Below are 26,170 nucleotides of genomic sequence, written 5' to 3'. Positions count from 1 at the left end.
AGGAGTCAATGTGCCCTTTCCCCGGGCTCTCCAGACCCTGCTGGGCTCGAGGGCAAGGGAGCTCTGGACCCCAAAATGGAGTCACCCACCCCCCTGCCTCCCACTACCTTCTGCACAGTGGGTCTCGGCTGGGTGGCTGGTGGGGCCGAGGAGGAGCCCTCGAGGTAGGAAGAGGTTCGGCTAGAGCTGCGGTCGATGGCCTATGATGGGATGACGAGGGGATGGGATGGCGAGGGGGGTCAGAGTGGGTGCAGGCGGTACGGATGGGAAAGAGAGACAGTTGGCGTGGATGGAGGAAAGACGTGGCCGTGTGGACAGACAGCGGGGACGTGGATGGAGAGAGCCGTGTTAATAAAGACAGAAGTGTGTGGGAGCGGATGGAGAGGGTAAGAATGTGATGGAAGAGACGAGAAGAAGCAAGACACAGGTAAGGAGGGGACAAGCAGGGTGAACGGAACAGGCAAGAATGTGGACGGGAGCCCGTCAGGTGGAGCAGGACCCAGCAGAAAAAGATAAGAGAAAAGAGATGGGAGGAGTGGAGGTGGGGAGGGTAAAATCAGTGTAGACGGAGAAGAGAATGTGGTCAGAGGAGGTGAGCCAAGTGGGGATGAGGGTGGAGAGTGTGAGTGAGTCCGTGAGTCCAGGAATGGACAGAGGAGGCGGAGGGCAGCAGGGTGGAGGAGAAAGAGTGTAGACAGGGGTGTAGAGTATAGACAAAGGGGATTAAAGGGAGGATGGAGGAGGAGAAAGAAGAAAAAGAAAGATAAGGACAGAGGAGGTGAGATGGTGATGAGAGGCAGAGGAAGCAGCCAAGAGAGCCCCAGTTTCCAGGCCTGGCCCCGCTCCAGCCTTGCTTGGGGCCTTGCCAGGCCTCAGTGTCCCCATCTGTGAAATGGGCATGAGGTGCTCAAGCTCCACTCTCCCCGCCTCCTTTGCTAGTCAGGTGAGGCCGCTGACAGGGAGAGGAGACCCAGTGATGGAGCTGGCCCGGTCCTGGAAACTGCCCAGGTCCTTGCCTTGGCCGTGGGGCCCCCCCCAGCTCCCATAGTCCCAGCCACACGCCCTGGGCTCCTCAGCCCGCATCAGATGGGCCATCTACTGCAAAGGCCAGCCTCACTGCCGCCTCCTGCCTGGAATGCCTGCCCTCCTGCCACCCTGTCACCTCCTATGTGCTCTTCCAGGCCCAGCTGACACCCCAGAGAACTGAGGGCACTGGTGGGGAGACCTGTTAAAAACATGGGGGGACTGGAAAGGCCCATGAACCCAGACTCCCAGCAAATCTTAGAAGACTGTCCAAAAGTCCCCCTGCTCGTGCTGTGACCAGTTCCCTGGCTGCCATGCGATGCAGGTTGCCTAGGTGACAGGTACAGAGCTGGAACACGGCCTGGGGCCAAGTATGCAGGGAATCCAGCCCTTGGTGCCCAGGGGCCTCTGAGCTTGGTTCCAACCTCTGCATATGCCTTTCCCTCCATCTGGAACACCCACCCTTCACTGGCTGGCTCTATCTTACCCTTCAGGTACCAGCAAAAATGTCACCTCCCGGGAGAGGCTCCCCAGACCACCCAGAGGGAGGCTGGTGGCCCTGTTTCAGTTCGTTTCCGTTCAGGTATTTTCACCCCATGCACTTATATATTCATGTGTTTGTTTAATGGGTGTCTATCTCCCCGACTAGCCAGTAACTCAGGGATGAGGCTGGGTTGAGGATCTATCTCCCCAACAAAATCTTGCCTGTGATGCCCTAACTCTCTCCCAAGCTCGGACCGCTGCACTGAATAGCAAGTCTTCACTTCTGAAAATTCAGAACCTGGGGCGCAGGGGGAGCCCATAGCAGAGCCAGGACTTGATCCCGATCCAGGGTCTGATGGCAAAGCCCCTCCCCACACCAGGTCCCAGGAAGGGGCAAAGCAAAGGAAGCTGCCCACAGGGGTCCCTCTGCCTGAAACGGGGTGGGGGAGCCCAGAGGTTCAGTTCCATCCCCTGGGCATCATTCAGGCTGCCGTGTCAAGGGGACAGTTGAGAGTCTCCCGAACAGAGTGGATGAAAGGGAGAGAAACAGGCCATGCGGGACAGTGAGGTTAGAGTGGCTGAATGTGCATATCATTTGCATGCTATTTGCATACCACCCTGCCCCTTCTGTCTCTGCCTGAGGCTGTGGTCTGTGTGGCAGCAAAAGGCTGGTTAAGATGACCCTGTGTTGCCTACAACGTCCACTCCACAGCCCCAAACAAAGGCAGGAGGGGGTCCGCTGCCTCCTCCAGGCAGCCCCCCTAGGTTAGTCGGCCCCAGCCAGGAAGGTGGGAGGAGCTCATGCTGAGGTGGGGTGACACACGTGCAGGGGCAGGCAGGGAGGGCACCTGTCTGGGGTCGGCCCCACAATAAGGGGGTGCCCGTCGCAGCACCGCCTTGCTGCCTCCTGGAGCATAAGCAGAATTCACCCAGGAGTGTGAGCGGTCGATACCCTGGAGATACACGGATAAGTGGTAGCATCTATGGGCAGAGGGCAGGGAAACCAGCGTGAAACACCAAGCGTGCTCACTGTCCTGGGCCACACGTGTGCCCACATGGACACCCACACGCAACCCTGGAATATGTGTGTGTGTGCAAATGCGCATGGGGTGCACATGTATATTCCTCCCGCATACATCTGTGCCTGGAATGCATGAGTACATGCACCCGCGTTCCCATGTGCGCGGGGTGCGTGCATATACGTGCCCCATGTACGTACATGCATAGGGTACACATGGAAATGCACCACTGCGCTATGTACATGGTGCTCTCTTTTCAAGATCCAGTCACCCGTCCTTGGGTCAGCCTAAGAGTCCGAGTCACACCTCCCAACCTGTGACAGCCAGAGCCCAACCCTAACGTCCAGGGTCAAGTCTTTTTTTTTTTTTTTTTTGGCCAGGCTGCGTGGCTTGCAGGATCTTAGTTCCCTGACCAGGGATTGAACCCGCACCCTTGGCAGTGAGAGCTTGGAGTCCTAACCACTGGACCGCCAGGGAATAACCCAGGGTCAAGTCTTCATCCATGCTGTTGGCTGTCTTTCCTGTCCTCTGTCAACACTGAGACCTTTCACCTGCCCACCTGGCAGCCATGACCACTGAGGCTGGAGAGAGCAGGGGCCCCTTGCCCTACCTTGCTGGCCAGGATGCGGGAGACCTCGTCGTCCACGGAGCCAGGGGCCACGGCCAGGTCAGGGTTGCTGCTGCTGATGCTCTTAGAGCGGACCAGGTAGAGGCTTGCGGGGCGGCCAGGGCCACGGGCCAGCGTGGCAGGCTGCAACGTCACTGGAGGGGCCCCTGATGATAGCAGGAATATGCTCAGCCCCCTGCCCACCTGCCCTCATGACCCTCTGCCCCTTCCCAGTCAGCTGCCCTTGGCGAAGTCACTTTCTTTCTCTGAACCTCTAGGTTCTTCACCTGTAAAATGGGTGTGATAATGGCTCTGCCTCATGGCAATTTTGGGGAGAATGAAAAACACTGAGAACAGTGCCTGGCACATTATAAGTGTTAGTGCTTATTGTTAGTTATTTAGCAAATGAAAAAAATCCAACTTTATTGAGCGCTCAGTGTGCCAAGCATTTTGCATGGATTACTATGCCATTGACTACTACTAGCACCCCTGTGAGAGGCACTATTATTATCATCACTTTATAGATGGGAAAACAGGCCCAGAGAGGTAAAGTCACTGGCCCAGAGTCACAGAGCTTATAGGCAGAACTGAGATTCAAACCCAGATAGCTCTGCTTGAGTCCCTGCTTGCTGACTGGCTGAATCACATGCCAGTCAAGTTTACAAAGACCATACCCCTGGGGCTGGGGCAAAAAGTTCTCTCTCTCCTGTAAATTGCCCAAACCAACCAAAGCCTGTGCAGCCTCAGGACCTTTGCACATGCCCTTCCCTTTGCTTGGGATGCTCTGCTCCCAGGTATTTCCTGTGCCCCAGGGTCTCCCACCAATACTCACCACCTGGGAGGCTGGGCTCCGTGCCAGGCAGTCGGAAGGCATAGTAGACATAGGCAGCCAGCACTGGGCAGTGACCACGGGCGTCCTGGGCAGCCTCCAGGCTCCGGTGGACGAGGCTGACTACGTGAGCCATTGCTTCAAAGGCTACACGACCTAGGTTTACTGCCGGGCAGAGGAGAGGTCAAGTTCCAGGTCCCAGGGCTTCCTACTTCCCCAGGGAAGAGATGTCAGGGTCCAAGGGGCTCACGTGGCCATCAAAAAGTCAGGGGACTAGGAGACTGAGGGGCCATTTTTCAGATTGGAAAACTGAGACCAGAGAGATAAATGGGCTATGGGAGGTCACCCAGGACCAGGGGACCCAAGGCCCATTCTCCAGATAGGGAAACTAAGGTATGAGGCTGTGCCCGCTCACCGATCTGGCCGCCGATGATCGGGGGCCGCACGACCAGGCGTACGAGCTTGTCCAGTACGTGGTGGGAGAAGGCGACAAGGGGTTCAGGGCTGGCGAGTCGCAGGGCCACCAGGCTGGCCCGCAGCTCCTGCTCCACGGTGCTCTCGCTGAGCACGGCATCCTTGAGCCGGAATGGAAAGGCCCCTTCCTCCAGGACGTGCACCAGGGTGAAGAATTTGTCCAGGTAGGGGTCCTGGTGGGGGACCAGGGGTGAGCAGGGCGAGGCCAGGGCCCCCAGTCCAGAAAGGGCCCAGGGTATCGAGTGCGAGGCTGAGTAGGCTGGGACACCGAGGCTGGGGATCAGTGAATGGAAAATACATGAGAAAAGGGACAAGACGGTAGCTCAAGAAGAAAAGGAAAAGATGGGGAGTGATCACAGAAATAGCAAGGGACAAATGGGGTGGGGGGAGGAGAGACCACACAAAGGCCAAAGCTCCAGCTGGGATGGCCACTGGCACAGCCGCCCCCGCCTGAGTCAGCAGCTTCCCTGGAGCCTGGCCCCACTGACCAAAGTCATGTCCAATGGCCCGAAGCCAGGCCTCCCTTGTCAGCGGAAACTGTTGCCCAACCCCAGGGCCGGACTCCTGGGCTCTGGCCCCACCCCTTACCTGGGGGTGCACAGAGGACACAGCCGTGAGTTCCACGCTGAACACACCCTTGTGGCCATCCACCCAGCGCATGCCCGGCAGCGCCACCTGCGGGAGGGACACACCAAGTGGGCACCGGCCGGCCCTCCCCACCGCTCAGGCCACCAGCCTCAGCCATTGCGACACCGTGGCCTGAGCATAGCCCCGCCTGCGGGAGCCACTGGGCACCCTGCCCCTGGGCCCCGCCCAGCTCAAAGATGGGGGCAGATGGAGGGGAGCGGTACGGGGGTCCACTGGGCAGGCCGGAAGCCTGGGATGCTCACAGGAGAATGGAGAGCCAGGGTGACCGTTGTTGGAGGGAATGAACAGGAAATAGCATGATGGGAGGACTCGAGGTCCCCGGGGTGCAAATTAAAGGCTATGTGGGAGGGTGACAGAACATTCGCATGGGGAGGGGGTGCTCTAGGGACAGTGATTAGGGAGGCAAGCAGGGCTGCAAGTGGGGGGCTGCAGCGGAGAGGCAGTGGAATCTCACTATGGAACAGTGAGTGCAGAGGCAGGGGAGGGGGCAGTAACGAGGCAGGGCTAGTCGAGGACAGGGAGGGACACGCGCGGGGGCAGCAGGTCACACAGAATTAATAATGGGGGTGGGTGTGACAAGGCAGGCAGGGGCCCTGGAGGCCCTAATGGAGGACAAGGCTCCCAGGGGTGTTGGTGGGAAGGAAAGCAGGGCATGAATGGGGGACTTGGGCGCGCCGATGGGGGACAGGGTGCTAGTTGGCAGGGAGTCCAGAGCACGTACGTCCGGTGTGAGCACGGAGTAGCTGGGCGGGGGCTGATCCACGGACACAGGGAGGCAGAAGGGGCCGGTCCTCAGGCGGCCGTGCTGCAGCAGTGGGATCCACTGGGGAGAGGCTGGGGGTCAGGTATGGGGCCGGACAGGGGGCAGGAGGGCTGGGCATGGGGGTGCGGGCTGGCAGTGGTGGAGGGGAGCTCACAGTAAAGCCCACAGGAGTCTCCAGGGCCGTGCCTGGCCGGGGCTGGCAGCTGACGTGGTAGAAGGTGAAGAGCAGGTGGTGGTTCTCGGTCACACAGGCCGGAAGATGCAGCTTAAACTCCTCGTAGAATTCAGGGGACCTGGCAGGGCCGGGCTGGGGGTTCTGCTGGGGGCTGGGCTCCCTCTTGCCTGCCCCGCCCCCTCTGCCACATGTTCCCCCAGTGCTGCTGGGCCCCACCGTCCCTGCTCTCTGCCTCGGGTTCCCGCATTAGCACTCTGGGAGATGACACCCCCCCTCCCCCGACCCCGGCCCCTCTTCCTGCCCCACTGTACCCCCATCAGTCCCCCACCCCGACCCCACATACTTGTTATGGTAGACCACCGGCGTGAAGGCCTCGCGGGTGAACTCACTGCAGCTGGACTTGCCAAAGATGACCTGGAGGAGCAGGGGCATGAGGGGCCGGCGGGGGACACCCCGCCCGCCTCCCCCTGGGCCCAGCCACTGACCGGCAGGGCCTGGCTGGGGTCCTCGCCCGCCATGTACTGCACTCGCACTGTGAGGTTGCGCACGGAGCCCTGGCGGCTGCTGAAGTTGAGGCTGTGCGGGTACACGTACAGCAGGTTCCTGCAGGGGCAGGGGCATGTCCACGTCAGAGGCACAGAGAGCCGGGGGACAGTGGCCACACCACTGGGGCACTGAGAGCCGGGTCAGGGACACGTATGGGCGCCAGGCGGGAGATGTGACTGGCAGAGAATGGAGGACAGACGGGCACCCTCAGAGCACAGGAGGGGGAACGGTGTGGCAGAGGGTGGGAACACAGAGGGACTTTGGGGGTACTGAGGGGACACAGTGAGGCAGAGGGCAGGGGACAGATGGGCGCCGAGGGCCAGGCTTCCGAGAAGGTAGCCCAGGCAACCAGCACCAGGCCTGAGCCCCGCCCAGGCTGACCTGCCCATCACCCAGCTCAGGAGCCTGACCACCCCTTCCCCCAGGAGAGGCCACTAGAATTGTATGGCGTGTCTCTCAGGTGGGGAAACCAAGGCTGGAGTTGAAGGCAAGGGCTGGGCTGGGGTCAGGGTTCTGCCTCCCTCCCCCAGGGTAACTCCATTCAAGCCCTAACCAACCCCTGGGCCTCAGTTTCCCTATCTGTCTAATGGGGGCATCAAGCCTCCCAACTGGGCCTTTGTAATACCAACGATGCTAAATTACAAAAATGTCAATAATTGCACCAAACACTAATGTGGCACCAACTGGCTCTGGGTGTGCTGGGCCCTGTTCTAAGCACCCGACGTGAAATGACTCATTTATTTCTCACCAGCAGCCTGTGGGCAGGGACTCACATCACACTCCATTGCACAGGGAAACAGAGGCACTTGCCCACAGTCATCCAGGGAGACAAATGGCAGTTAGCATTGATCCAGGGTACGTGGAGGTCCTGGAGTCAGGCTGTGTGGCCTTGGGAGAGTCTCCCCCATCTGTACCTGCTCCCCTAGCTCTTAACCAGGCCAACAAAAACTCCAGCATCACAGGCTTGTGGGAAGGTTATGAGACCAGCTACTGTAACAGCAGTGGGACAGCTCTGGGAAAACCACTGGAGCTCACAAGAGCCTCACTGTTATTGCCGTTATTGTTGTCATGCCTATCCACAGGAGGGGAAACTGAGGCTAGGAGCCGTAGGGTCTCCCAGCGGGGCCTGGGCCTGTCCTCTCCCAGTGTCCCCAGCCCACACCTGGCCCCGAGCCCCAGCCAGCGTGATGCCAGCGTGGCCCGACTGGACATTCGCCTGATGCAACTGTAGTGCCACCGCCAGGCCCTTGCACAACACAGGGCACCCGGCTGGCCGGTTAACGATTGACCTGAGGTTAAGGGGGGTGTTAAGGCATAAAAGGCCGCAGCAGTGTTGCTGTGGCCACACCCCCAGCCCCCCAGCCATGCCCACGCTCGTGCTGTGCCTGCTGTGCGCCCTGGCAGTGGTGGCCCAGCCTGCCCTGGTGGCCCCCATGAGCGGCTCGGAGCCGGCACAGCAGGAGGAGTTGACCCTGCTCTTTCACGGGGCCCTGCAGCTGAGCCAGGCTCTCAACGGCGTGTACAGGGCCACGGAGGCACAGCTGACAGAGGCCGGGCACAGCCTGAGCCTCTATGGCCAGGCACTGGGGCTCCTGGGGCAGGAGGTCAGCCAGGGCCAGGATGCAGCCCGGGAGCTACGTGCGAGCCTACTGGAGATGCAGGTAGACGCCGCAGTTGGGGTGTTGCGGGGTGGATAGGAGTCTATGGGAGAGTTACGCCTAGGGTGACCAACTGTCAGGTTTTCCCAGGACTGAGGCGGTTCCTGGAGTACAGGATTTCCAGTGTTAAAATCAGGCCAGTCCCAGTAGGTCATCCTACTAACATCCACTATCTGTTGATCAGATGGAAGAGGATGGTCTCAAGCTGCAGGCAGAAGCCACAGCCCAGGCGCTGGGGGAAGTGGCCCAAGGACAGCAAGTGCTGTGGAAGAAAATGAAGCGGATGGAAGTCCAGCTGAGAGGCGCTTGGCTGGGTCATGCCCGCCAAGAATTTGAGGCCTTAAAGGTAAGGGGTTCCCAGCCCTGGGGGAGTCAAGACCCTGATTCACAACCAGACCTCATTTCTGAACCTTTTGTCCCAGAGACCCCCCCCGAAAGGTCAGCCTTCCAGTACCCTGGCCTCTACTCTGTGTGTCTCTGGGCAAAACCCATGTCCCTTCCCATACCTCAGTTTCCCTATTTGCAAATAAGGGCGACAACTGATGTCTCAAAGCAGAGCCAGGGACTCGGTGCAGATAAAATCCTCAGCATGGGGTGGGGCACATGGGAGTTACTCAATAAATGCATACCATTTAGAGAATTTCTTGAGTGCCCATGACATATCCGGCACTGTTTTATGCCCTCTAAAAATCCACATCATGCTCATAACAACCCCACAAAGGGACTCCTGTCTCATCCCCATTTTACAGGTGGGGAAGTTGAGGCCAAGGAGTGGCAGTGACTTGTCGGGTCACACGGATGCAGTGGGGAGCAGGGGGGTCTGGGTGGGGTCGAGGGATAGGAGGTGAGGCGGCCCCCAGCTGAGGTTTCTGTCCTGACCCCACAGGTCCATGCAGACCAGCAGAGCCACATCATGTGGGCCCTCGTGGGCCACGTGCAGCGACAGAGGCAGGAGATGATGGCACAGCAGCAGCGGCTGAGACAGATTCAGGAGAGGTGTGCCTGGTGGGGGGCTGGGCGTGCCAGGCAGCGGGATGGGGACCCCTGCGCCTTGGCTGAGCCTCACCTCCCTCCCAGACTCCACACGGCGGCGCTCCCAGCCTGAGCCTGTCTGGGTGGAACTGAGGACCAGTCATGCACCGAGGGATGCTGCCATGCCCCATGCGGCCCCTGCACAGGGAGGAGCTGCCTGTCTGCTGAGGTCGGCCAGGGCGCTGGGCCCCATTTCCGGCCATGGAGCAGAGACGGAAGCAGGCAGGGACGCAGGCAGAGGACACGGACCGTCGAGGAGGGGTGGAGGAAGGACATGCCCCTTCATTCCTATCCATCCCCCATTAAAGCCGAGCAGTGGCATCTCAGGCCAGTGTCTGTGAGTGTCGGGGAAAGGGCATCTCACTTTGCACGATGCCTGAATGCCCCCATTCAAGTGCCCGCCTGCCCCAGAGGCTGTACCTGTAGCTGGTGTGCGGGGCGTAGACCTCACGGGCGGGGAACTCCAGGATCTCCTTGGTGGGCCGACCCCTGGGGTCTGGGTAGGGCTTGACATGAAGCAGCTCCGGGGAGAGGCAGAAGTGGGGGTTCTCAGGGGCTGGGGAGATGTCAATCTTGAGCTGGGCTGGGGAGGGGGTAGTCAGTTTGCACCTGCCTGGGAGCCTCGAGCCGGGCCCTACCTCTCTGGGCTTCGGATCAGGGCTCTGACTCTCCCACAATACCCTCTGGTGGCTCTAAGGCCGAAAGATGCTCTCAATTCCCATGTCTTGCCCTCATATTTGATCAGCTCTGCCCACCACATTCCCCGTGTGACCCACTATCTATCTGTCTTATTTACTCTTTTTTTTTTTTGGCCGCACCCCGCGGCATGCGGGATCTTCCCCAACGAGGGATCGAACCTGTGCCCCCTTCAGTGGAAGCGTGGATTCTTAGCCACTGGACCACCACAGTCCTGTCTTATTCTGTTTCTCATCTCTGGGTCCCATTAGAAGGTCCACCCGTGAAGTCGGGGCTTTGCCTATCATGGTCCCCAGGGCCTGGCACAGTAGGTGCTCAGTGTGGGTTTGCTGAGTGACTACATGAGTAACACGTCCCGTCTAGGGCGCGCACCACGCACCGGTCACGGGCCGCAGGCGCCGCAGCAGGGATGTCGGGCGCCGCATGTCAGCCAGGAACTTGAAGAGGTCCTCGTCACTGAGCCGCTCAGCTTCCTGCAGGGACCCGCCCTGGTGAACCAGGGCCGAGGGGCTTGGGGTCCCCGGGGCCCGGGCAGCCACAGGGGGGTAATGGGGCCGTGCCCCTGGGCACCCCTCCCTTAGCCCCCTGACCCCCGAGCCACGGCACCTGCTTAAAGAAGTTGGTGACAGTTAGCGTGGCTGGGCGGAAGCCGGAGAAGCTGCAGGCGTCGTCCCCGCTACTTGTCCGGTCCTGGGGCCCCCGACGGCGGCGGTCAGTCCAGGTGGGTCGGCGCTCTAGCGGAGACAGTGACAGTGATGGAGAGGGACAGAAATGAGAGAGAGGGAGAGGCAGGGAGGGGCAGAGACGGTGCGGACTCAGGTCTGGTACCAAGTCCGGCCAGCAGAGGGCGCCCCTCCCCTTCCCCGGTAGCTCCGCCCCTGGCCCGTCGGCCCCGCCTCCTCACCGCCCTCCGAGTCCGAGTCCCGGTCCGACTGGCCCGCGCTGCTCACAATGTTGGCCAGGTGCACCGCCGTCCAGGCGAAGGGCATGCGGTAGCGGCCCAGACGGGTGCAGAACTGCTCAGCCGCCAGGCGCAGCTTCTCTAGCTTCTCTTTGTTCTGCGGGGAGACGCCGCAAACACACCCCACAAGCTCAATGCCCCAGGCCCTCTGAACCCAGGATCTGCCCTGCCTGGGGACCCTTTCACCACCTGGCCCAGCCTCCCACGCTTACCTTGGCTGTGTCCACCTCCTTCATCACCATGTAGGGCTCGCAGCACTCGCTGATGTCCCCCTGCTGCAGCACCTTCTCCAGCTGAGGGGCAGGCAAGGCCAGTGAGGCACTGCTGGGACTCCAACTTCCCCAAGCCACCCACAACTTCCCTGACCCTCACAGCCTCCCATACATTCCGTTCCATCCAGCTAGGGCTCTCGTTCCAACACCGCCCATGGCTCCCACTGTCCTTGGGATTGAGCGCTAGCTCTCAGCCTGGGCAACCAGCTACACCCTCCCCACCTTTTAAACCTGGCCCCAAACCCGAGACTCCATTTCTTCCCCCCACATTTACACCTTTCTTTGTTAGTATAAACAGAGTCCACACCAAGCATCGCTCTGAGCCTGGACTCCAATCCTGACCACTCAGGGGCTATGGGACCTTGAGCACATTCCTTACCAGTTCTGTGCCTCAGTTTCCCCAACTGTAAAATGGGCCCCATGGCAACTCCCACCTCCCGGGGCTGCTGTGAAGACCAAAGACCAGAATCCCTGTGAAGCCTGACCGACTGGGAGCAGTGCCTGCCTTAAGGTGTTCAATTAATGTCATTAGCGTAACCTAATTGAATGTTTTGGGGAAGGAAATTTGAGCTCACTCCTGGAAAAAGAAAATCCCAAACGAAATGTGCCAACTAGGTCTTTCTTTCCCTAATAAACTGAAAAACTCTCAACTAAAAAAAATTTTAAACATCCACCCACATGTGCCGGGATGCCATTTCTCCCCAGGCTGCCCACTCATGGGTGTCGGCTGAGCTGTAACCTCTCCAAGGAAGCCCTTGGTGATTTCTCCCCACCTGGGTTGGGTCAGAAGCTTCCTCTGGGCTCTCACCCAGCTGCCTGTACTTCCCCCATGACAGCCCTGATCACCCTTCTTAGTGACATGTCTGTCTTCTTTCATGAGAGTGGGGACCTCGCCTGCAGCCTTCACCATTATCACCCCTTTGCCAGCCCCAGTGGGTACCTTGATGACCAAGAAGATGTCGGGCGAGGGATAGGTCACGGAGAAGATGGCAGAGCGGGCCAGGGTGGAGATGGCAGGATGGGTGCCATGGGCCCGCAGTAGGCCCTTCATGGAGTCTGAGTTCAGGTCAAAGTAGAAGTTCTCCGAGATCTGGGGGCACAAGAGGCAGCTGGGCCACCACTTCCAGGAAGCCCACTACCCTGCAGCGAGGAGGAGGAGGAGGACTGGGAGGAAAGGGAAGAAAGGGGTTCCTACCTTCTTTTTCTCCCGCACATCGTACAGGGCCAAGATGCCAAAGATGGGCTCGATTTCTATCTCGAACCTGCAGTAAACGGGGGTTCTCTGGCAGAGGATGACCTTGACACTCCCTCCTCCATACACCCCACTCCCTCTTGAGGTCCAGCCCAGCCTTGGTGCCTTGTGGGGGCGGGGGGCATCTGTTTCCCACTAGGTCACAGAGAAGCACCATTTAAGGGCTTGTAGGAAAGACCTGTCCCATTTTGCCAAAGGGGAAACTGAGGCACCAAGAGATTTCCGCCCCCTCCCTTCCTCCCTCAGTAAGTAACTCACACAGAGCCCTTCCAGCTGAATCCATGGCCCTTGTTCGGTTGGCATGGAGGCAGCTTTTGGCACGTCAATCCTCCCGCAGTCCCATCTTGAAATTCTCGACTCCTGGGCCTCCCTGCCTCCCCTCCCTGAGGTGTCCTCTATGGCTTCTGCCGTCCTGGGCTGAGTCCCATCTTCGCTCGCCTAAACAGCCCCCATAACCGCCTCCCTGTCTTACTCTGCCCTGCTCATTTCTACTCATCATCCACGTGCCTCCTAAGGAAACATCTTAAAACTTAAAATTTGGGACTTCCCTGGGGGTCCAGTGGTTAAGAATCCACCTTCCAGTGTAGGGGACGTAGGTTCGATCCCTGGTCGGGGAACTAAGATCCCACATGCCGCGGGGCAACTCAGCCCACGCGCCGCAACTACTGAGCCCGCGCCACAATTAGAGAGCCTGCGTGCCGCAACTTAGAACCTGTGAGCCACAACTAAGAACCCGTGCGCCACAGTGAAAGATCCCGCATGCCGCAACGAAGATCCTGCATGCTGCAAAGAAGATCCCACATGCCGCAACTAAGACCTGATGCAGCCAAATAAATAAATAAATATTTTTTAAAAAAAGAAGGTAGCAAGAATAAAAAAAAAAAAACTTAAAATTTGAGGCTCCTCACTGCCCTGCGTGGCCCCATCCCGCCCACTTCTTGGCCTCAATTTTCCTCTCTCCAGACATCTCCTGGCCTCTGTTCGTGCTGTATCCCCCACCTAGAGAGCCCTATGTGGTCATCCCGCAGTTACACGGCCTTGCATACAGTAGACGCTCAATGAGTGTTTGTTGAATGACTGGATGAGCTCAGAGAGCCGGTTCCCAGCCCATGTGCTTGAGGCAGGAGGCCCACCCGGGCCTCAGGCCAGATGGGACCTCCCTTTCCTGCCCCCATCCAGGCAGGAACTCAGAGTCGGGGAGGGAGGGGCCGGGCCGGGCTCAGGTCCAAGGCCACATCCTGTTCAGCTCCATTCCCACGAACGCTGGCTGCTCCCAGGGGGCGATGTGGAGGGGGCCTTGGGCAGCTGGAAGCCAGGCCCAGGGTCACCAGCGCCCCCTCTAGCCTGGGTCCTAGCAGCAGGCTGGGCGAGGGCCAGACTCTGGCCTCACAACTCGTGATCTTGGGCACGATGACTTTATACCACCCTGTGCCTCGGTTTCCCACCTGCACCCACGTCGCACGTTGTGGTGAAGGTCAGTGTTAATACACATGGAGGGCTGAGAACTGAGCCTGACACACAGCTGGAGCTTAGGATTGGCGGTTTTGAATAATGAAAACGGGAGTCTTATTTTCCAGCCTGAGAGCCCACGGGCGTCCTCATAGGTGTCAGGGCTGCACACGGTGATGGCACGGCTCGAGTGTGTGCCACACCGTAAGCCACACGGTCCCCTCCCGTGTCTGAAGGGAGGGACGGGTCAGCACACTCACTTAAGCGACAGGCACTTGACCAGGATCCTCTGTCCGAAGTGCTCTCGGGGTGGCTCCGGGCGGCTGCAGCGTTCCACGGCCTCATCCTGCCAAGAGCCGAAGGGGCAGCTGGGAACACATCCTCCAGGAAGGGCTTGGAATGTGTGGCCTGAGACCAGCTCTACCTGCAGCCTGACTAAACTTCTTCCAGTCCCCTGCCTCTGAGCCTTTGCACATGCTGTTTCCGCTGCCTGGAATGCCCTTCTTCTCCCTTCCTCCTTGCCTGGCCGATACCTGCTCATCGTCAGGTCGCACCTTAGCTGGCACTTCCTCCAGGAAGCCTTCCCTCACTCAGAGGCACTTGATGTTCCAGATGCTCAACAGGCCCTGTTGCAATGGGCCACGTGGCTGGGACACTGAGGGCCATGTGAGGGACAATGACATACACCTCATCATGGCACTATTCTGGGTTGTCATTTGCTGGTATCTCTCCTCCACCAGGCTGTGAACTCAGAGAGCAAGGACTGGCTCTATCTTATTCGTGGCTGTATCCCCAGTGCCTGCTATATAACTGGCACTCAAACATCTTGGTTGGATAAACACAGAGGTATGTAGTAGGTACCTACTAAGAAGTGGTTGAGTAAACATAGACATATACAGAAAGTATTTGATTAATGCTGACTGGACATATATAGAGACATGTACTAGACACCCAATAAGTACTAGTTGAATAAAATATTGGGGTATACAGCAAGCACTCAATAAATGGCTGAATTAAAACACAGATGTATATACTAGGTGCCTAATAAAAGTTAGTTGGATAAATATAGGAACACATGGTAGGTGCTCAATAAATATTAGTTGCTCAAATGCTGTTTAATTAAATAGAAGACTATACAGTAGGCATACAGTTAACATTGACTGAATAAATATGAATATACGGTAAATGCCCGATAAATGCTGGGTGGATAAATATAAGGGTATGTATAATAAATAAAGGTCATTGAATAAAAATATAGGGTACACAGTAGGTGCCCAATAAATGCTGAATGGATAAATATAGGGGTATATATAATAAAAGTCATCAAATAAAAAATATGGTACACAGTAGGTGCCCAATAAATGCTGGGTGGATAAATATAGGCATATACAGTAGGTGCTCAATAAACACTGGTTGATTATATGCTGTTTGATTGAAGAAAAGACTATACAGTAGGCATACAATAAATATTGGTTGAGTAAATATAGCAGTATATAGTAGGTGCCCAATAAATGCTGGGTGGAAAAATATAGGGGTATATAGTAGGCACCCAACAGAAGCCATTGAATTAAAGTATACATTGCAGGGTATACAGTAGGCACCCAGGAAATCTTGCTGGGATCATATACTGGGATACATGTCAGTTGGATGTGTATTGACCTCAGGGCCTGTGCAGGCTAGTGGGCACCCACCTCGTCGGGCGCCGGGTAGAGGGCGAGCAGGGCACGGGGCCGGTGCTGCCGCCGCAGGGCCTCATTGCGCCGGTCCACGTCCTCCGGGGCTGCGCGCTCCAGCAGTGAGGGCAGCAATGAGTCAGCTGCCAAGTTCCTCAGGTCAAAGATGCCAGAGGCGCCACTGCTTCGTGGGGTGTCGTCTGGGGAGCCTGAGGAGTGCCGGGGGTCATCCTGCCAGTAGAGAATGGGCAAGGGCTGAGCGCCAGCTCAACGCATCTCCATCCTACTCAGGTGAGACTGTCCTCATACCCAACCTATAGATGGGGAAGCTGAGGGCCAGGGGCTGGGGTCACCACTACAAGGGTCACCTGAGGGCTCTGCTGACTCTCTTTCTAGAACCTTCTGTCTGGGGAAGCCCCCTCCTTTACTATTGTGGGGAGGTTACTTCCCAGTCTGGGTATCACATGACCCTTGTCTGGCCAATCAGAACAAAACAGGTACCAGCCCCAGGGATTGGCTCCAAGGTCAGGATATGCCTGGGTTGGGCCAATGAGAGCCTTCCCTGGGATTCTGCTCACTGTTGCCAGGGGAGGGAGAGTTCTCATTGGGGCTGTCAATGGCCCAGGACCCTGCCTGACCTCCCAGACTCAGCTATGGTCAGAAGCAGACTACCTTGGTTCAAATCCCAGCTCAGCTCTGTGACCCTGGGTCTCTGACCCCAACTCTAAGGGCCTCAGTTTCCCCATCTACATTTATAAATAGTAACAAGGAAACAATAACAATAATTCTTGACATGATTATTATTGGTAAAAGTAGGCACTCAATAAATATTGGTTGACAAAATACAGGCTCAAGACTCAACCAGGGATTGAACCCAGGCCACAGCAGTGAAAGCTCCGAATCCTAACCACTAGACCACCAGGGAACTCCCCTCAGTGTTTTTATCTGTAAAATGGGTGTTGCCCGGTCTCACAGGATGGAAGATAAGGACAAGTATAAAACATTTAGTACACACTAAGCCCTTAATAAATGCTTATAATTGTTACCCTTAACTTTTCACTTACAGGGCTGATACATTTCCTTTTGGGTTCAAGGCTGTTTGGGTCATTTCCCATCATACGCGTTTGAGAGCTGGGGCCGCAGCCCATGCATGTACATATGCTTATAGTGACCCCTACCCAGGGCTCCCTCACCGAGTCCTCCGGGCTGGACCTCTCATCCCCAGAAGCGTCCTGCTCGAAGACCTGGCGGGTGAGGCCCTTCTGCCTCTCTCGCTGCGTCTCCATGGTGATGGGGCTGTATGCTGCACTCAGGTGCTGGTACCTAGGAGGAGGCAGGGCTTGGTGGGTATCAGGAATGAGGGCTCCCGAGGGCTCCCCAGGGCTCCGGGATGTGCTGACACACCTCCAAGGCCCAGGTGATGCCTGCAAGGCCATCCACCCTCCCTACGCTCCGCCGGAGGAGTCTGGCTACCCTTAAAGGGACGGTGGGTGGATAAACAGGAGGACCGGCAGCAGACAATGGGTTCTTCTGGGCTCAGACCTGGCCTCTCTACCCTGAGCTGCCCCCGAGCCAGACCCACCTCCTGTGGGCGATGATCCAGTCCTCCGTGTACATCTCCACAGCAGCCCTCACCTGGGCATCCAGCTTTCTGCACAAAATACAATCAGGGTAAACAAAGGCAGGGCCCAGTGTTAATCTTTCCAGTGGCCTGTGAGGTGGGGCCTGTCCTTCTGTCTGTTTCAGAGATGCAGAGGTAGAGGCTCAGAGAGGGAAGGGGACTTGCCCAAGGTCACACAGCGGAGCCAACAGTTGAATTCAGGGCTGTTGGGAGCTTGGTGGGAAAGGGGGTATTCATGGGGGGCACAGAGGCAGGTGGAGTTACAGACAGGGAGGGTGTGGGGCTGAACCCACCCATCCTCGGGGATCCCAGGCTCCGTGGTGCGGCATTCCCGGGGCTGCAGCAGCAGCTCCTGGTCATCAGCTGGAAACTCGACCAGGTCCCGGAGTGGCCCGGGCTCTGCATCTGGCAGCCGGCTCAGGAGCACATCCTCAAAGTCCAGGGGCTCAATGACTTCAGTCAGTGGGACCTGAGTTGGAGCAAAGTGGCTGTGACCCGTGCCCCGGGGGACTGGAGGGTGTGTGGACTTGGGCTGGCCTTGAACAAACAAGAGGGCGGTGGGAGCCATGGAGGGTGTTGGAGCTGGAGGGGCCCTGGAGGATGGTGACCTCAGCCACTCCACCCCCACCCCAGCTTGGCCGGCCCTGACCCTCTTTCCAGGCAGGAAATCACACCCTGTGCCTGGAGGGGCAGGAAACTCATGGTGGAAGGAAAGGTTTGTGGACTGCAGCAAAGAAAGAGACAATTCCTCAGGCCCTAGGGCGAGAGAGGCCCACCCCTCCCCACTGCAGCCAGAAGCACCTCCCATCCCCCAGACCGCCCTCCCCACCATCCCCAGCTGGGTGGTCCAGGCAGGAGGAGGTGCGGGCCACAGCAGGCTGGAACTTCTCCCCCCGACCACCCACAGGGCTGCTCCCTGCAGAGAGGGGGGTCCACCACCCTCCCACTCACGCTCACTGGGGACAGGAATGGGGACAGTGCTGGGCCAGGACAGGGACCCCCTTCCCTGTCACAGCTGGGTCCCTCCCAGCCTCAGCTTCCCCACAGCAGCGGCGGGGGGGGGGGGCGCTCCCACACACTCACCCCCAGGGAGCTGCTGCAGCGCCTGCTGGAGTGGGGAGAGCCACTGCGTTCCCGGGACACCTGCTTCCGCACCTCAGCAGCCACTGTCCTGTGGGGACGGGAAGGGGGTAGTTGGGGGCAGGAGCACTTGGGCAGCAGGGCCCTGGGAACCGGGGCCTCAGAGCTGACAAATTCATTCCATGAGAGGAAAATCCAGGCTATGGAAAGAAAAAAAATCAGGCCCCGGGCCAAGAGAACCCAGGCTTCAGGATGCACAGGTCTCAGCGTGTGGGCCCCAAGGCTGTGGCAGATACATGGTCCCCTTTCCTCCTGCAAGCACAGATAGAGGGCTGCTGCTGGGCAGGGCCTGAGGGCCACTGATTCCTGCGCTTCCTTCTTCCCCCTGGCCCCCGGGGTCTGAGTCCTGACCCACCAGGACTGGCTTCCAGGTCTGGAGAGAGGCCTCCACTTCCTCATCTGGAGGACCTCTGCCTACCCTGGCCCCTGCCCCTCATCAGGAATGTGAGAACCGTTCCACCCTTGCTGGACAAGTCACTCCTGCCTCTGAACCTCAGTTTACCCATCTGTAGCTGCCCTGCTCTCACACACCAGTGGAGCTGAGCAGGGGGCCTGGCATTCAGCGGGCATGCCATACACCCACCTTCTCAGGGAGTCTGAGACTGAGGCTGACTGTGTGTAAGAGGCCAGCATGACTCTCAGAGAGCACAACCCAGCCACCAAGGTCAGTGCCGTGGCCTTCGTGGGCCGCCTGCATCTACCCTGACCTTCAGAGTCCCAGAGGATGAGGGTGAAGGGGCAAGACCCACAGGGGAGGGGGCCAGCATGGGAATTTCGAACAAACCCTCTAGGGGCAGGGATTCCCCAAGCTCTCAATTCCTTCAGCTGAGCTTGGAAGGAGAAGGAGCCATGCGGTCATCTGGGGGAACAGTGTGCCAGGCAGAGGGAACAGCGAGTGCAAAGGCTCTGAGGCTGGGCTCTGTTCTCTAGGCCTGGAAATCCCTGCTCCCTGGGGTCTCTGTGAAAACAAGACTAGGACTGTGTTGTCCCTGTGGAGGTCCCAGGACTGGATCCCACACATAGTAGATGCTCAATAATTTTTTTTTTTTTTTTTTTTTTGGCTGTGCCACATGTCTTGTGGAATCTTAGTTCCTCGACCAGGGATCACACTCGAGCCTACGGCAGTGAAAGCGCCAAGACCTAACCACTGGACTGCCAGGGAATTCCCATCAATAAATGTTTGTTTGTTTGTTTTTTTTTATAGCTACTTTATTTATTTATTTATATTTATTTTTGGCTGTGTTGGGTCTTCGGTTCGTGCGAGGGCTTTCTCTGGTTACGGCAAGTGGGGGCCACTCTTCATCGCGGTGCGGGGACCGCTCTTCATCGCGGTGCGCGGGCCTTTCACTATCGCGGCCCCTCCCGCTGCGGGGCACAGGCTCCAGACGCGCAGGCTCAGTAGTTGTGGCTCACGGGCCTAGACGCTCCGCGGCATGTGGGATCCTCCCAGACCAGGGCTCGAACCCGTGTCCCCTGCATTAGCAGGCAGACTCTCAACCACTGCGCCACCAGGGAAGCCCAATAAATGTTTTTTTGATGGAATGAGTGAATCCCTTCCAATCTCCCTCTTGGTCCAACTTGCGTAAATCTACTGTAAGTTGGGGGAAGCCCCTTATCTTTTAGCTGTGTGGCTTTGGACAGGTGGAACAACCTTTCTGGGCCTCAGTCTCTCTTAAAATCAAGAAGGCAACGGCTGAGAGGTTCAGGCCTCAATCGCTCCTGCTTCCCTCTTTTCTCTTAGGCTTGGAAATTTTCTTATAAAAAGTTGTGCCCCTGGGACTTCCCTGGTGGCGCAGTGGCTAAGACTCTGTGTCCCCAGTGCAGAGGGCCCGGGTTCGATCCCTGGTCAGGGAACTAGATCCCACATGCCGCAACTAAAGACCCCACATGCCGCAACTAAGATCCAGAGCAGCCAAATAAATAAATAAATAAACATTTTTTAAAAAATAAAAATAAAAATAAAAAGTTGTGCCCCATAAAGCGCTATGTTGAGGATTGCAAATGTGGCCCACAAGAGTCCAATGCAATGGATGTGTGAGGTGGGCCCAGGAAAGACAGGTGTGGAGTGGGGATAATTAGGAGCTTCAGCCCTGTCTGTAAGCCTCTGAATTCAAATCCGTGTGGGTCAAAAAAAACTTGACCACGACCCTGATCCAACGTGGGGCCTCCAATTTGAGACCCCAGCCTCATTCCTTCTCTGTCCCTGGATTCTATTTCTTTTCTCTGTCAACGGTCTCAGAGTCTTGCTTCTATTGGACAGGGGGTGTGGGGAAGCGGGGAAGGGAAGAGAAGCTTGTAGGAAATTCAAAGGATGTTAAAAATAAGGGATTTGTGGAATTCCCTGGCGGTCCAGTGGTTAGGACTCCGCGCTTTCACTGCTGAGGGCACAGCTTCAGTCCCTGGTTGGGGAACTAAGATCCCGCAAGCCAGGTGGTGCAGGGGGGTAAAAAAAAAAAATTAGGGATTTGTCCTCAAGTTCCCCAAGTCCAGGCCACTTCCTCTGGAAGCATGGGCACACAGAGGAGGATTGGGGGTGATTTATGAAAGATGCCGTATCAGGAAACCTGTCTGTGCCCTGGTCCCAGCTGTTCTGCAGCTGCTGTCCCAGAGCAGGGAGGGGTGTGGGGAGGGCTGAGCCTCCAGCTTCATTTTGCCACGGGCCTTAGAGTGAGGCCCCCAAAGTGGGAAAAGGCTTGGTCCACAACGGTGTGGCCACGGGAGCCAGTTTACTGAGTCACAGAGCTCTGCACTTGGAGCTGGGCGAGTGTGGGCAAATGACATCTTTTCTCTGGACCTCTGGGCTTGGGACAGTACCCACGACTCATTGAGCTGTTCTGAGTGTAGGGCCTGGCACACAGTAAGTGCTCAATTAAAGCTAGCTGTCACCACGTTGCCTCACAGAGCATCCTGGGAAACTGGAATTTCTGACCCTGCTTTGTACACCAAAGGTGAGTGAGGCTCAGAGAGGGGTCGTGAGGCACCCAGGGTCACACAGCAGAATGCAGCAGTGCCCAGAATTGAACCCTGGTCAGCTGGAGGTCAAAGTCCTTTAGCGCTAGGCATTCCATGATGGGAAGCAGGGCCAAGAACAGGGGCTCCAGAACCTGCCCCTTCCCTGTCCACACTCACCTGCTCCCTACTCCCAAGAGCGGTCCCATCCAGTCTGGAGGCTTCAACACCATCTAAACACCAACAGATCCTCAAATCTGCCCCATGACCATAACCTGCCCTCCCACCATCCTCTCTGTCTCACTAAGGGCAGCCCTACCCTCTTGGATGCTTGGGACCCACACCTGGGAGTCATCGCCAACCCCTCTCTCTTTCTCACTCCCACATCAGATCTGCTTCAGATGTTCCCGTGGACCACATTTCAAAAAGGGAGGCAAAATGCTGAGCTGAATTTAGTGGGTTTTCTCAGGAAGGGATCTCAGCATTCAATGATGGAAACTGCAAAGATCAGGTGGTGGGTTATAGCTATTGGTGAGATAAATCCTTCTAAGGTGAAAACTCCACAACCCTATGTGATATTAAAGAGATGCTCAGAGGGGAAAGATGAAGCAGTGGCAGCGCTGGGAATTCATGTGAGACTGTGTACCGCCCCCAGGGCTGGCCAGATTAACAGAGGACTACCCTCACAGGGGAGGAGGATGACGAAACCAGAAACAAGAATGGCTTAAGCCTTGATGCTGTGTTCCCACTTCTGCAAAAAGTGAGGGAAGAAAATGAGTAAATATAAAACCATAAAGAGATTCCTCCTCATATCCCACCCTACCCCTCCTGGACTGACAGAAAAATTTAAAGGCAAATAATATGAGTGCCAGCAAGGATGCGGAGCAATGGGAACCCTCATCTGCTGCTGGGGGAACCCCTTTGGAAAACCATCTGTAAATTTACAGGCAGAGTTGAAAATATGCCAATCCAGCAATCCCACTCTGAGGCGTAGATACTCAGGAGTAAATACATGGTTGAGAATGCTCATGGCAGCTCTGATCGTGACAGCCTCAAAGGGAAACAACTCACAAGTTCCTTGACCAAAGGTGGAGAACACACAAGAAGCAGGGGGAATAGTATGCAGCAATGAAAAAGGATGAACCAGACTACAGGCGGCAGCACAGACGCTGCCGACATTACACTGCCATATAGGACTTGACATCCCGTGTGGTCCCATTTATGAGATGTTCTAAACAGACAAAGCCAACCCACTGCAGATAGGAAGCCAACTTGGACGGAGAAACCATAATGTAAGTGAGGAAGAAATAGTAGCTGCCATCAGCATAGCCGTTCCCTGAGGGGCAGAGTCAAGTGCAGACCTTGAGGGGGGGCCTGCTGGAGTGTGGAGGCTTGGGAAGGTAGAGACGGCCCCCGTCTTTTTTTTTTTTTTTTTGGCGGCATCACACAGCATGCAGGATCTTAGTTCCCTGACCAGGGATTGAACCTGTGCCCCATGCAGTGGAAGCGCGGAGTCCTAACCACTGGACAGCCAGGTAATTCCCAAGACGGCCCGTCTTGATCCAAGTGACTTTTCCCCTGGCATTTGTTTCATGATTACTCCTTAAACTTAGCATTTTTCTGTATACATGTCATCTGTTACAATTTTTTTAGAGGTAAAAAATAATCACCTACGCATAAGCTCACGTCTGCAAATATATTTGGGGACAGGAGTGGGAGGAAGATATTTCCTTGAAATCTCACAGGTACTTTTGGAATTTCGTCAATGTATGTCATCTTGTGCTCCCATCCCTCCAACAAATCATTTCTTTAAATGAGAAATGCAAACTGCCCCACATCAGACAACTGAGGGGCAAAATAAAGACACTGCTCTCAGAAGCCTGGGAAGAAGGAATGGACGTCCTCGCGGACAGGAGAGGGCAGGAAGGGGCACGGTTTCCAAGACTGTTCTTAACTCTGGAGGCACACACTCTTGGGCTCACTTCCCCCCCGAGAGACCCTTGAGAGTGACCTAACCACTTTGGGTTTTGGTTTCAATAGTTATACCAATGTCAGCGGGCTCTGGTGACAATTAGTGACTTCTCAGATGGGGACCAGCATGCGATAAGCACATTAGAAGTGCCGGTCATGGGAATTCCCTGGCGGTCCAGTGGTTAGGACTCCAGGCTTCCACTGCAGGGGGCAGGGGTTCGATCCCTGGCCGGGGAGCTAAGATCCCGCAAGCCAAGCCAAGCCAAGCCACGCAGCCAAAAAACAAAAAAGTGCTGGTCATTATCACCATTACAGATTGGACTTTATTTTAAAGAGTACAAGTGAAAAAAAAAATGAACATTATGTTGCATACAATAATATTTGTGCATGTTGTGTACATTCATAAGAGTTTGTTTGTTGTTGTTCCTTTTGGCCATGCCTCGCGGCTTGCAGGATCTCAGTTTCCTGACCAGGGATCGAACTCGGGCCCCTGCAGTTTAAGCGCCGAGTCCTAACCACTGGACCACCAGGGAATTCCCGAGTTTGTATTTTTAAGTTGTCCCCCCAAATCTTTGTTTTAAATGAACCTGTTCATTAGGAAACTGGGGGACTGTCTAATATTTAGATTAATATGGCATTTGTGGAATGAATAATTGAATGAACAAGCAGATGAATACAGGCCTAGGTCTGAGCATGTAGGTACCTGGGTGCCCACTAGTCTGCTCAGGAGACTTTGTCGGAGGGTGGCTGGAAGACTTGAGCCATTTGCTTGTGGTTCACTGGGGCCCCAGGATCTTTCTCTGCTTTTCTTACCCTGAACTCTATAGAGTATCCATTCCCCAAGACGAAACCCAGGGCCTCTCTTTCTCACTTGAGTGGACGCCAGGACCCAAGGACATAGGGACTGAGAGGCAAAAAAACAGACGGCAATAACCTCCCCAAGCTCAGAAACACCAAAGGTCCAAGAGAGAGGAACGATTCAGAGACACAGAGATAAGAGAACGTAAAAATTGCCCAACCACTATGCCCCAGACACCAGGTCACAACGTCCCTCCTCTGTTCCAAACTCTTCATGGCCCCCACCTCACTCAGGGTAAAAGTTAAACTCCTCCCCACAACCCACAAGCCCTGCACAACCTGCTCCCACTGCCCCCCTCCTCACTCTGCTCCAGCCTGACTGGCTTCCTCAGATGCTCTGTGAACATCTGCTCCTGCCCCTGGGCCTTTGCACTTGCCCTTCCCTGTGTTTGGACTGCTCTTCCCCCATGTCTGGGCATGGACCCCTCCCTCACCTCCATCAGATCTTTGTTTAAATGCCACCTTCTCCTCCAGGCCTTCCTGACCCGCCTCCCAGAACTCAAATAGTCCTCACATTCTCCATCTCCCTTCTCTGCCTTGTATGTCCTGATACCACTTACCACTAACATATAATCTACTTTATCCTGCTTCTCCTCTGCCTCCCCCACTGTATCTGCCCCCAAGGGTGGGATCTTTTCTTGTGTCTCCGTCAGGGCAGGGCTGACTCTTTCACCTGGGGGTGATCAGGGGAGGTCCCTGCCCACCCCCCAACCCCCCACTGCGAGAGAAACACACCCCCCACCCCACCCCCAGCAGATTCTGAGCCCACTATTGGAGGCAAAGACCCGAATGGGTAAAAGGCTCTTCAGCCCCAGAGAGTCTGACATCCCCCTCCCTGGCCAATCTCTTACAATCTCCAGTGGCCACGGAAATGGATCCCCCAGCGCCTGGCGCCTGTCCCCTCCCCCCGTCTGCCCACCAGCTGGTTCTGTCCCCCGCCCCCACTCCTTCCATTCAATCACCATCCATCTCCAGCGCGTCCAGCCGGTGATGGGAGAGCCTGAAGCAGGGCTGGGGGCGGGGGGACATTCACAGCTGTCCCCTGCCCCCCAGACAGCTGGGCACGGGACCCTCGCGGGGAGAAGATCACGGGAAACTTCCCGAGGGGGTTCAAAGGCCGCCAGGAGCACCATCCCTGTTCCCAAATCTCGGCGTCTGATGCGTCCCTGCCCCACACCAGGCCCAGAGGATGGGACAGAAAGAGCCCCCCAACTCCCACGCTTGGGGAGCTTGGGGGCCGGGGGAAGGGCCAGGAGATGGGTAGGAGGTGCGGAGGGCGCCGGGCAGCGCTTTCCCCGCGCCTCCTCCTCCAGGAAGGCCCCCCGGGCACGCCCCCACGCGTCCCACCGGTTCCAAGGGAGGACCTCAGCCACCACCGCGCCCACGACCCCTAGCCCGGAACCCCCACCGCCCTCCCCACCTCCCCACGCCTGCGCCCCCGGCCGGAGGAAGCGGGCCGGAGCTGGCCAAGGCGGAAGGGGCTTGAATGGGGGGCGCCCAGGCGAGGGAGGGCCGGGCCGCCCCGGGGCGGGGCTCGGACACGTGGGGGCGGCCCGGGAGGGGGCCCGGCGGCCGCACTACCTGTTGATCTTGTGCGCAAAGGCGCGGCGCTCGGCCGCCGCCATGGCGCTCCGCGCGTCCAGCCGCCGGCCCCGCCGCTGCAGCCGCGCGCACCGTCCCCGCCGTGGCCGCCGCCGCCGCCGCCGCCGCCTCCCGGTTCTGGGCAGCCCAGGCTGGGCGGGGCCGGGGGCGGGGCCCTTCCGGGTGTCCCGGACCGCTCCGTGCTGCCCCTGCCGGCCGGAGGGGGCGCGGGTCCCCTGGCCGCCTTTGCGCCCTTGAGGCTGGGCTGGGGAAACTGAGGGGGGCAGGGGAGGAGAGGACACGGGACTGAGGCTGGGGGCCTCGGACTTCCTCCCGGGGGATGCTCTTTCTGCCCTCTGGCTAGCAATCACTATAATCACCATAATAATTATAATCTCGAGCGTTTATTAAGCACGGCCCTGTAGTTCTGATGTGTTGGAGGACCTATCCTTTCCGCCATTTTACAGATGAGTAAACTGAGGCACAGGGA

General features: G+C 57.1%; 2 protein-coding genes across 9 annotated transcripts in view; one reads left to right on the top strand and one right to left on the bottom strand.

Annotated features, from left to right (window-relative positions):
• DOCK6 (dedicator of cytokinesis 6) overlaps positions 1–25,833 on the bottom strand; it is a 42,599-nt gene extending 16,766 nt beyond the window's left edge. For 2 of the 7 annotated variants that reach the window (XM_057540241.1, XM_057540245.1), the window contains exons 1-24: positions 25,681–25,833; positions 18,265–18,352; positions 17,475–17,650; positions 17,143–17,211; positions 16,754–16,883; positions 15,579–15,791; positions 14,148–14,233; positions 12,382–12,448; positions 12,127–12,276; positions 11,127–11,207; positions 10,858–11,011; positions 10,560–10,687; positions 10,333–10,426; positions 9,678–9,840; positions 6,507–6,624; positions 6,365–6,435; positions 6,001–6,139; positions 5,805–5,906; positions 5,024–5,110; positions 4,377–4,608; positions 3,965–4,126; positions 3,136–3,299; positions 2,355–2,459; positions 108–200 (exon numbers count right to left, since the gene is read on the bottom strand). In XM_057540241.1, the coding sequence (XP_057396224.1) occupies positions 108–200; positions 2,355–2,459; positions 3,136–3,299; positions 3,965–4,126; positions 4,377–4,608; positions 5,024–5,110; positions 5,805–5,906; positions 6,001–6,139; positions 6,365–6,435; positions 6,507–6,624; positions 9,678–9,840; positions 10,333–10,426; positions 10,560–10,687; positions 10,858–11,011; positions 11,127–11,207; positions 12,127–12,276; positions 12,382–12,448; positions 14,148–14,233; positions 15,579–15,791; positions 16,754–16,883; positions 17,143–17,211; positions 17,475–17,650; positions 18,265–18,352; positions 25,681–25,724 (2,916 nt within the window). In that variant the 5' untranslated portion in view covers positions 25,725–25,833. Of the gene's footprint in view, positions 1–107; positions 201–2,354; positions 2,488–3,135; positions 3,300–3,964; positions 4,127–4,376; positions 4,609–5,023; positions 5,111–5,804; positions 5,907–6,000; positions 6,140–6,364; positions 6,436–6,506; positions 6,625–9,677; positions 9,841–10,332; positions 10,427–10,559; positions 10,688–10,857; positions 11,012–11,126; positions 11,208–12,126; positions 12,277–12,381; positions 12,449–14,147; positions 14,234–15,578; positions 15,792–16,753; positions 16,884–17,142; positions 17,212–17,474; positions 17,651–18,264; positions 18,353–25,680 lie in introns of all 7 variants that reach the window. The other 5 variants (XR_009007115.1, XM_057540242.1, XR_009007114.1 and 2 more) reach the window with 5 other exon arrangements.
• Positions 7,922–9,583, top strand: ANGPTL8 (angiopoietin like 8). 2 transcript variants are annotated; one of them, XM_028163248.2, is made up of 4 exons: positions 7,922–8,228; positions 8,410–8,571; positions 9,112–9,221; positions 9,303–9,386. In XM_028163248.2, exons 1-4 carry the CDS (start codon positions 7,932–7,934, stop codon positions 9,328–9,330), a joined length of 597 nt encoding a protein of 198 aa, XP_028019049.1. In that variant the 5' UTR covers positions 7,922–7,931; the 3' UTR covers positions 9,331–9,386. The 2 variants fall into 2 exon arrangements, with proteins under 2 accessions (XP_028019049.1, XP_007169004.1); XM_007168942.2 differs by lacking the exon at positions 9,303–9,386 and adding an exon at positions 9,404–9,583 and having other exon boundaries at positions 7,930–8,228.
• Positions 25,834–26,170: the final 337 nt, after the last annotated feature.

The sequence above is a fragment of the Balaenoptera acutorostrata genome, chromosome 2, assembly GCF_949987535.1.
Source record: "Balaenoptera acutorostrata chromosome 2, mBalAcu1.1, whole genome shotgun sequence".
Classification (NCBI taxonomy): Eukaryota; Metazoa; Chordata; class Mammalia; order Artiodactyla; family Balaenopteridae; genus Balaenoptera; species Balaenoptera acutorostrata.
This window is presented reverse-complemented; position numbering and strand designations above follow the sequence as displayed.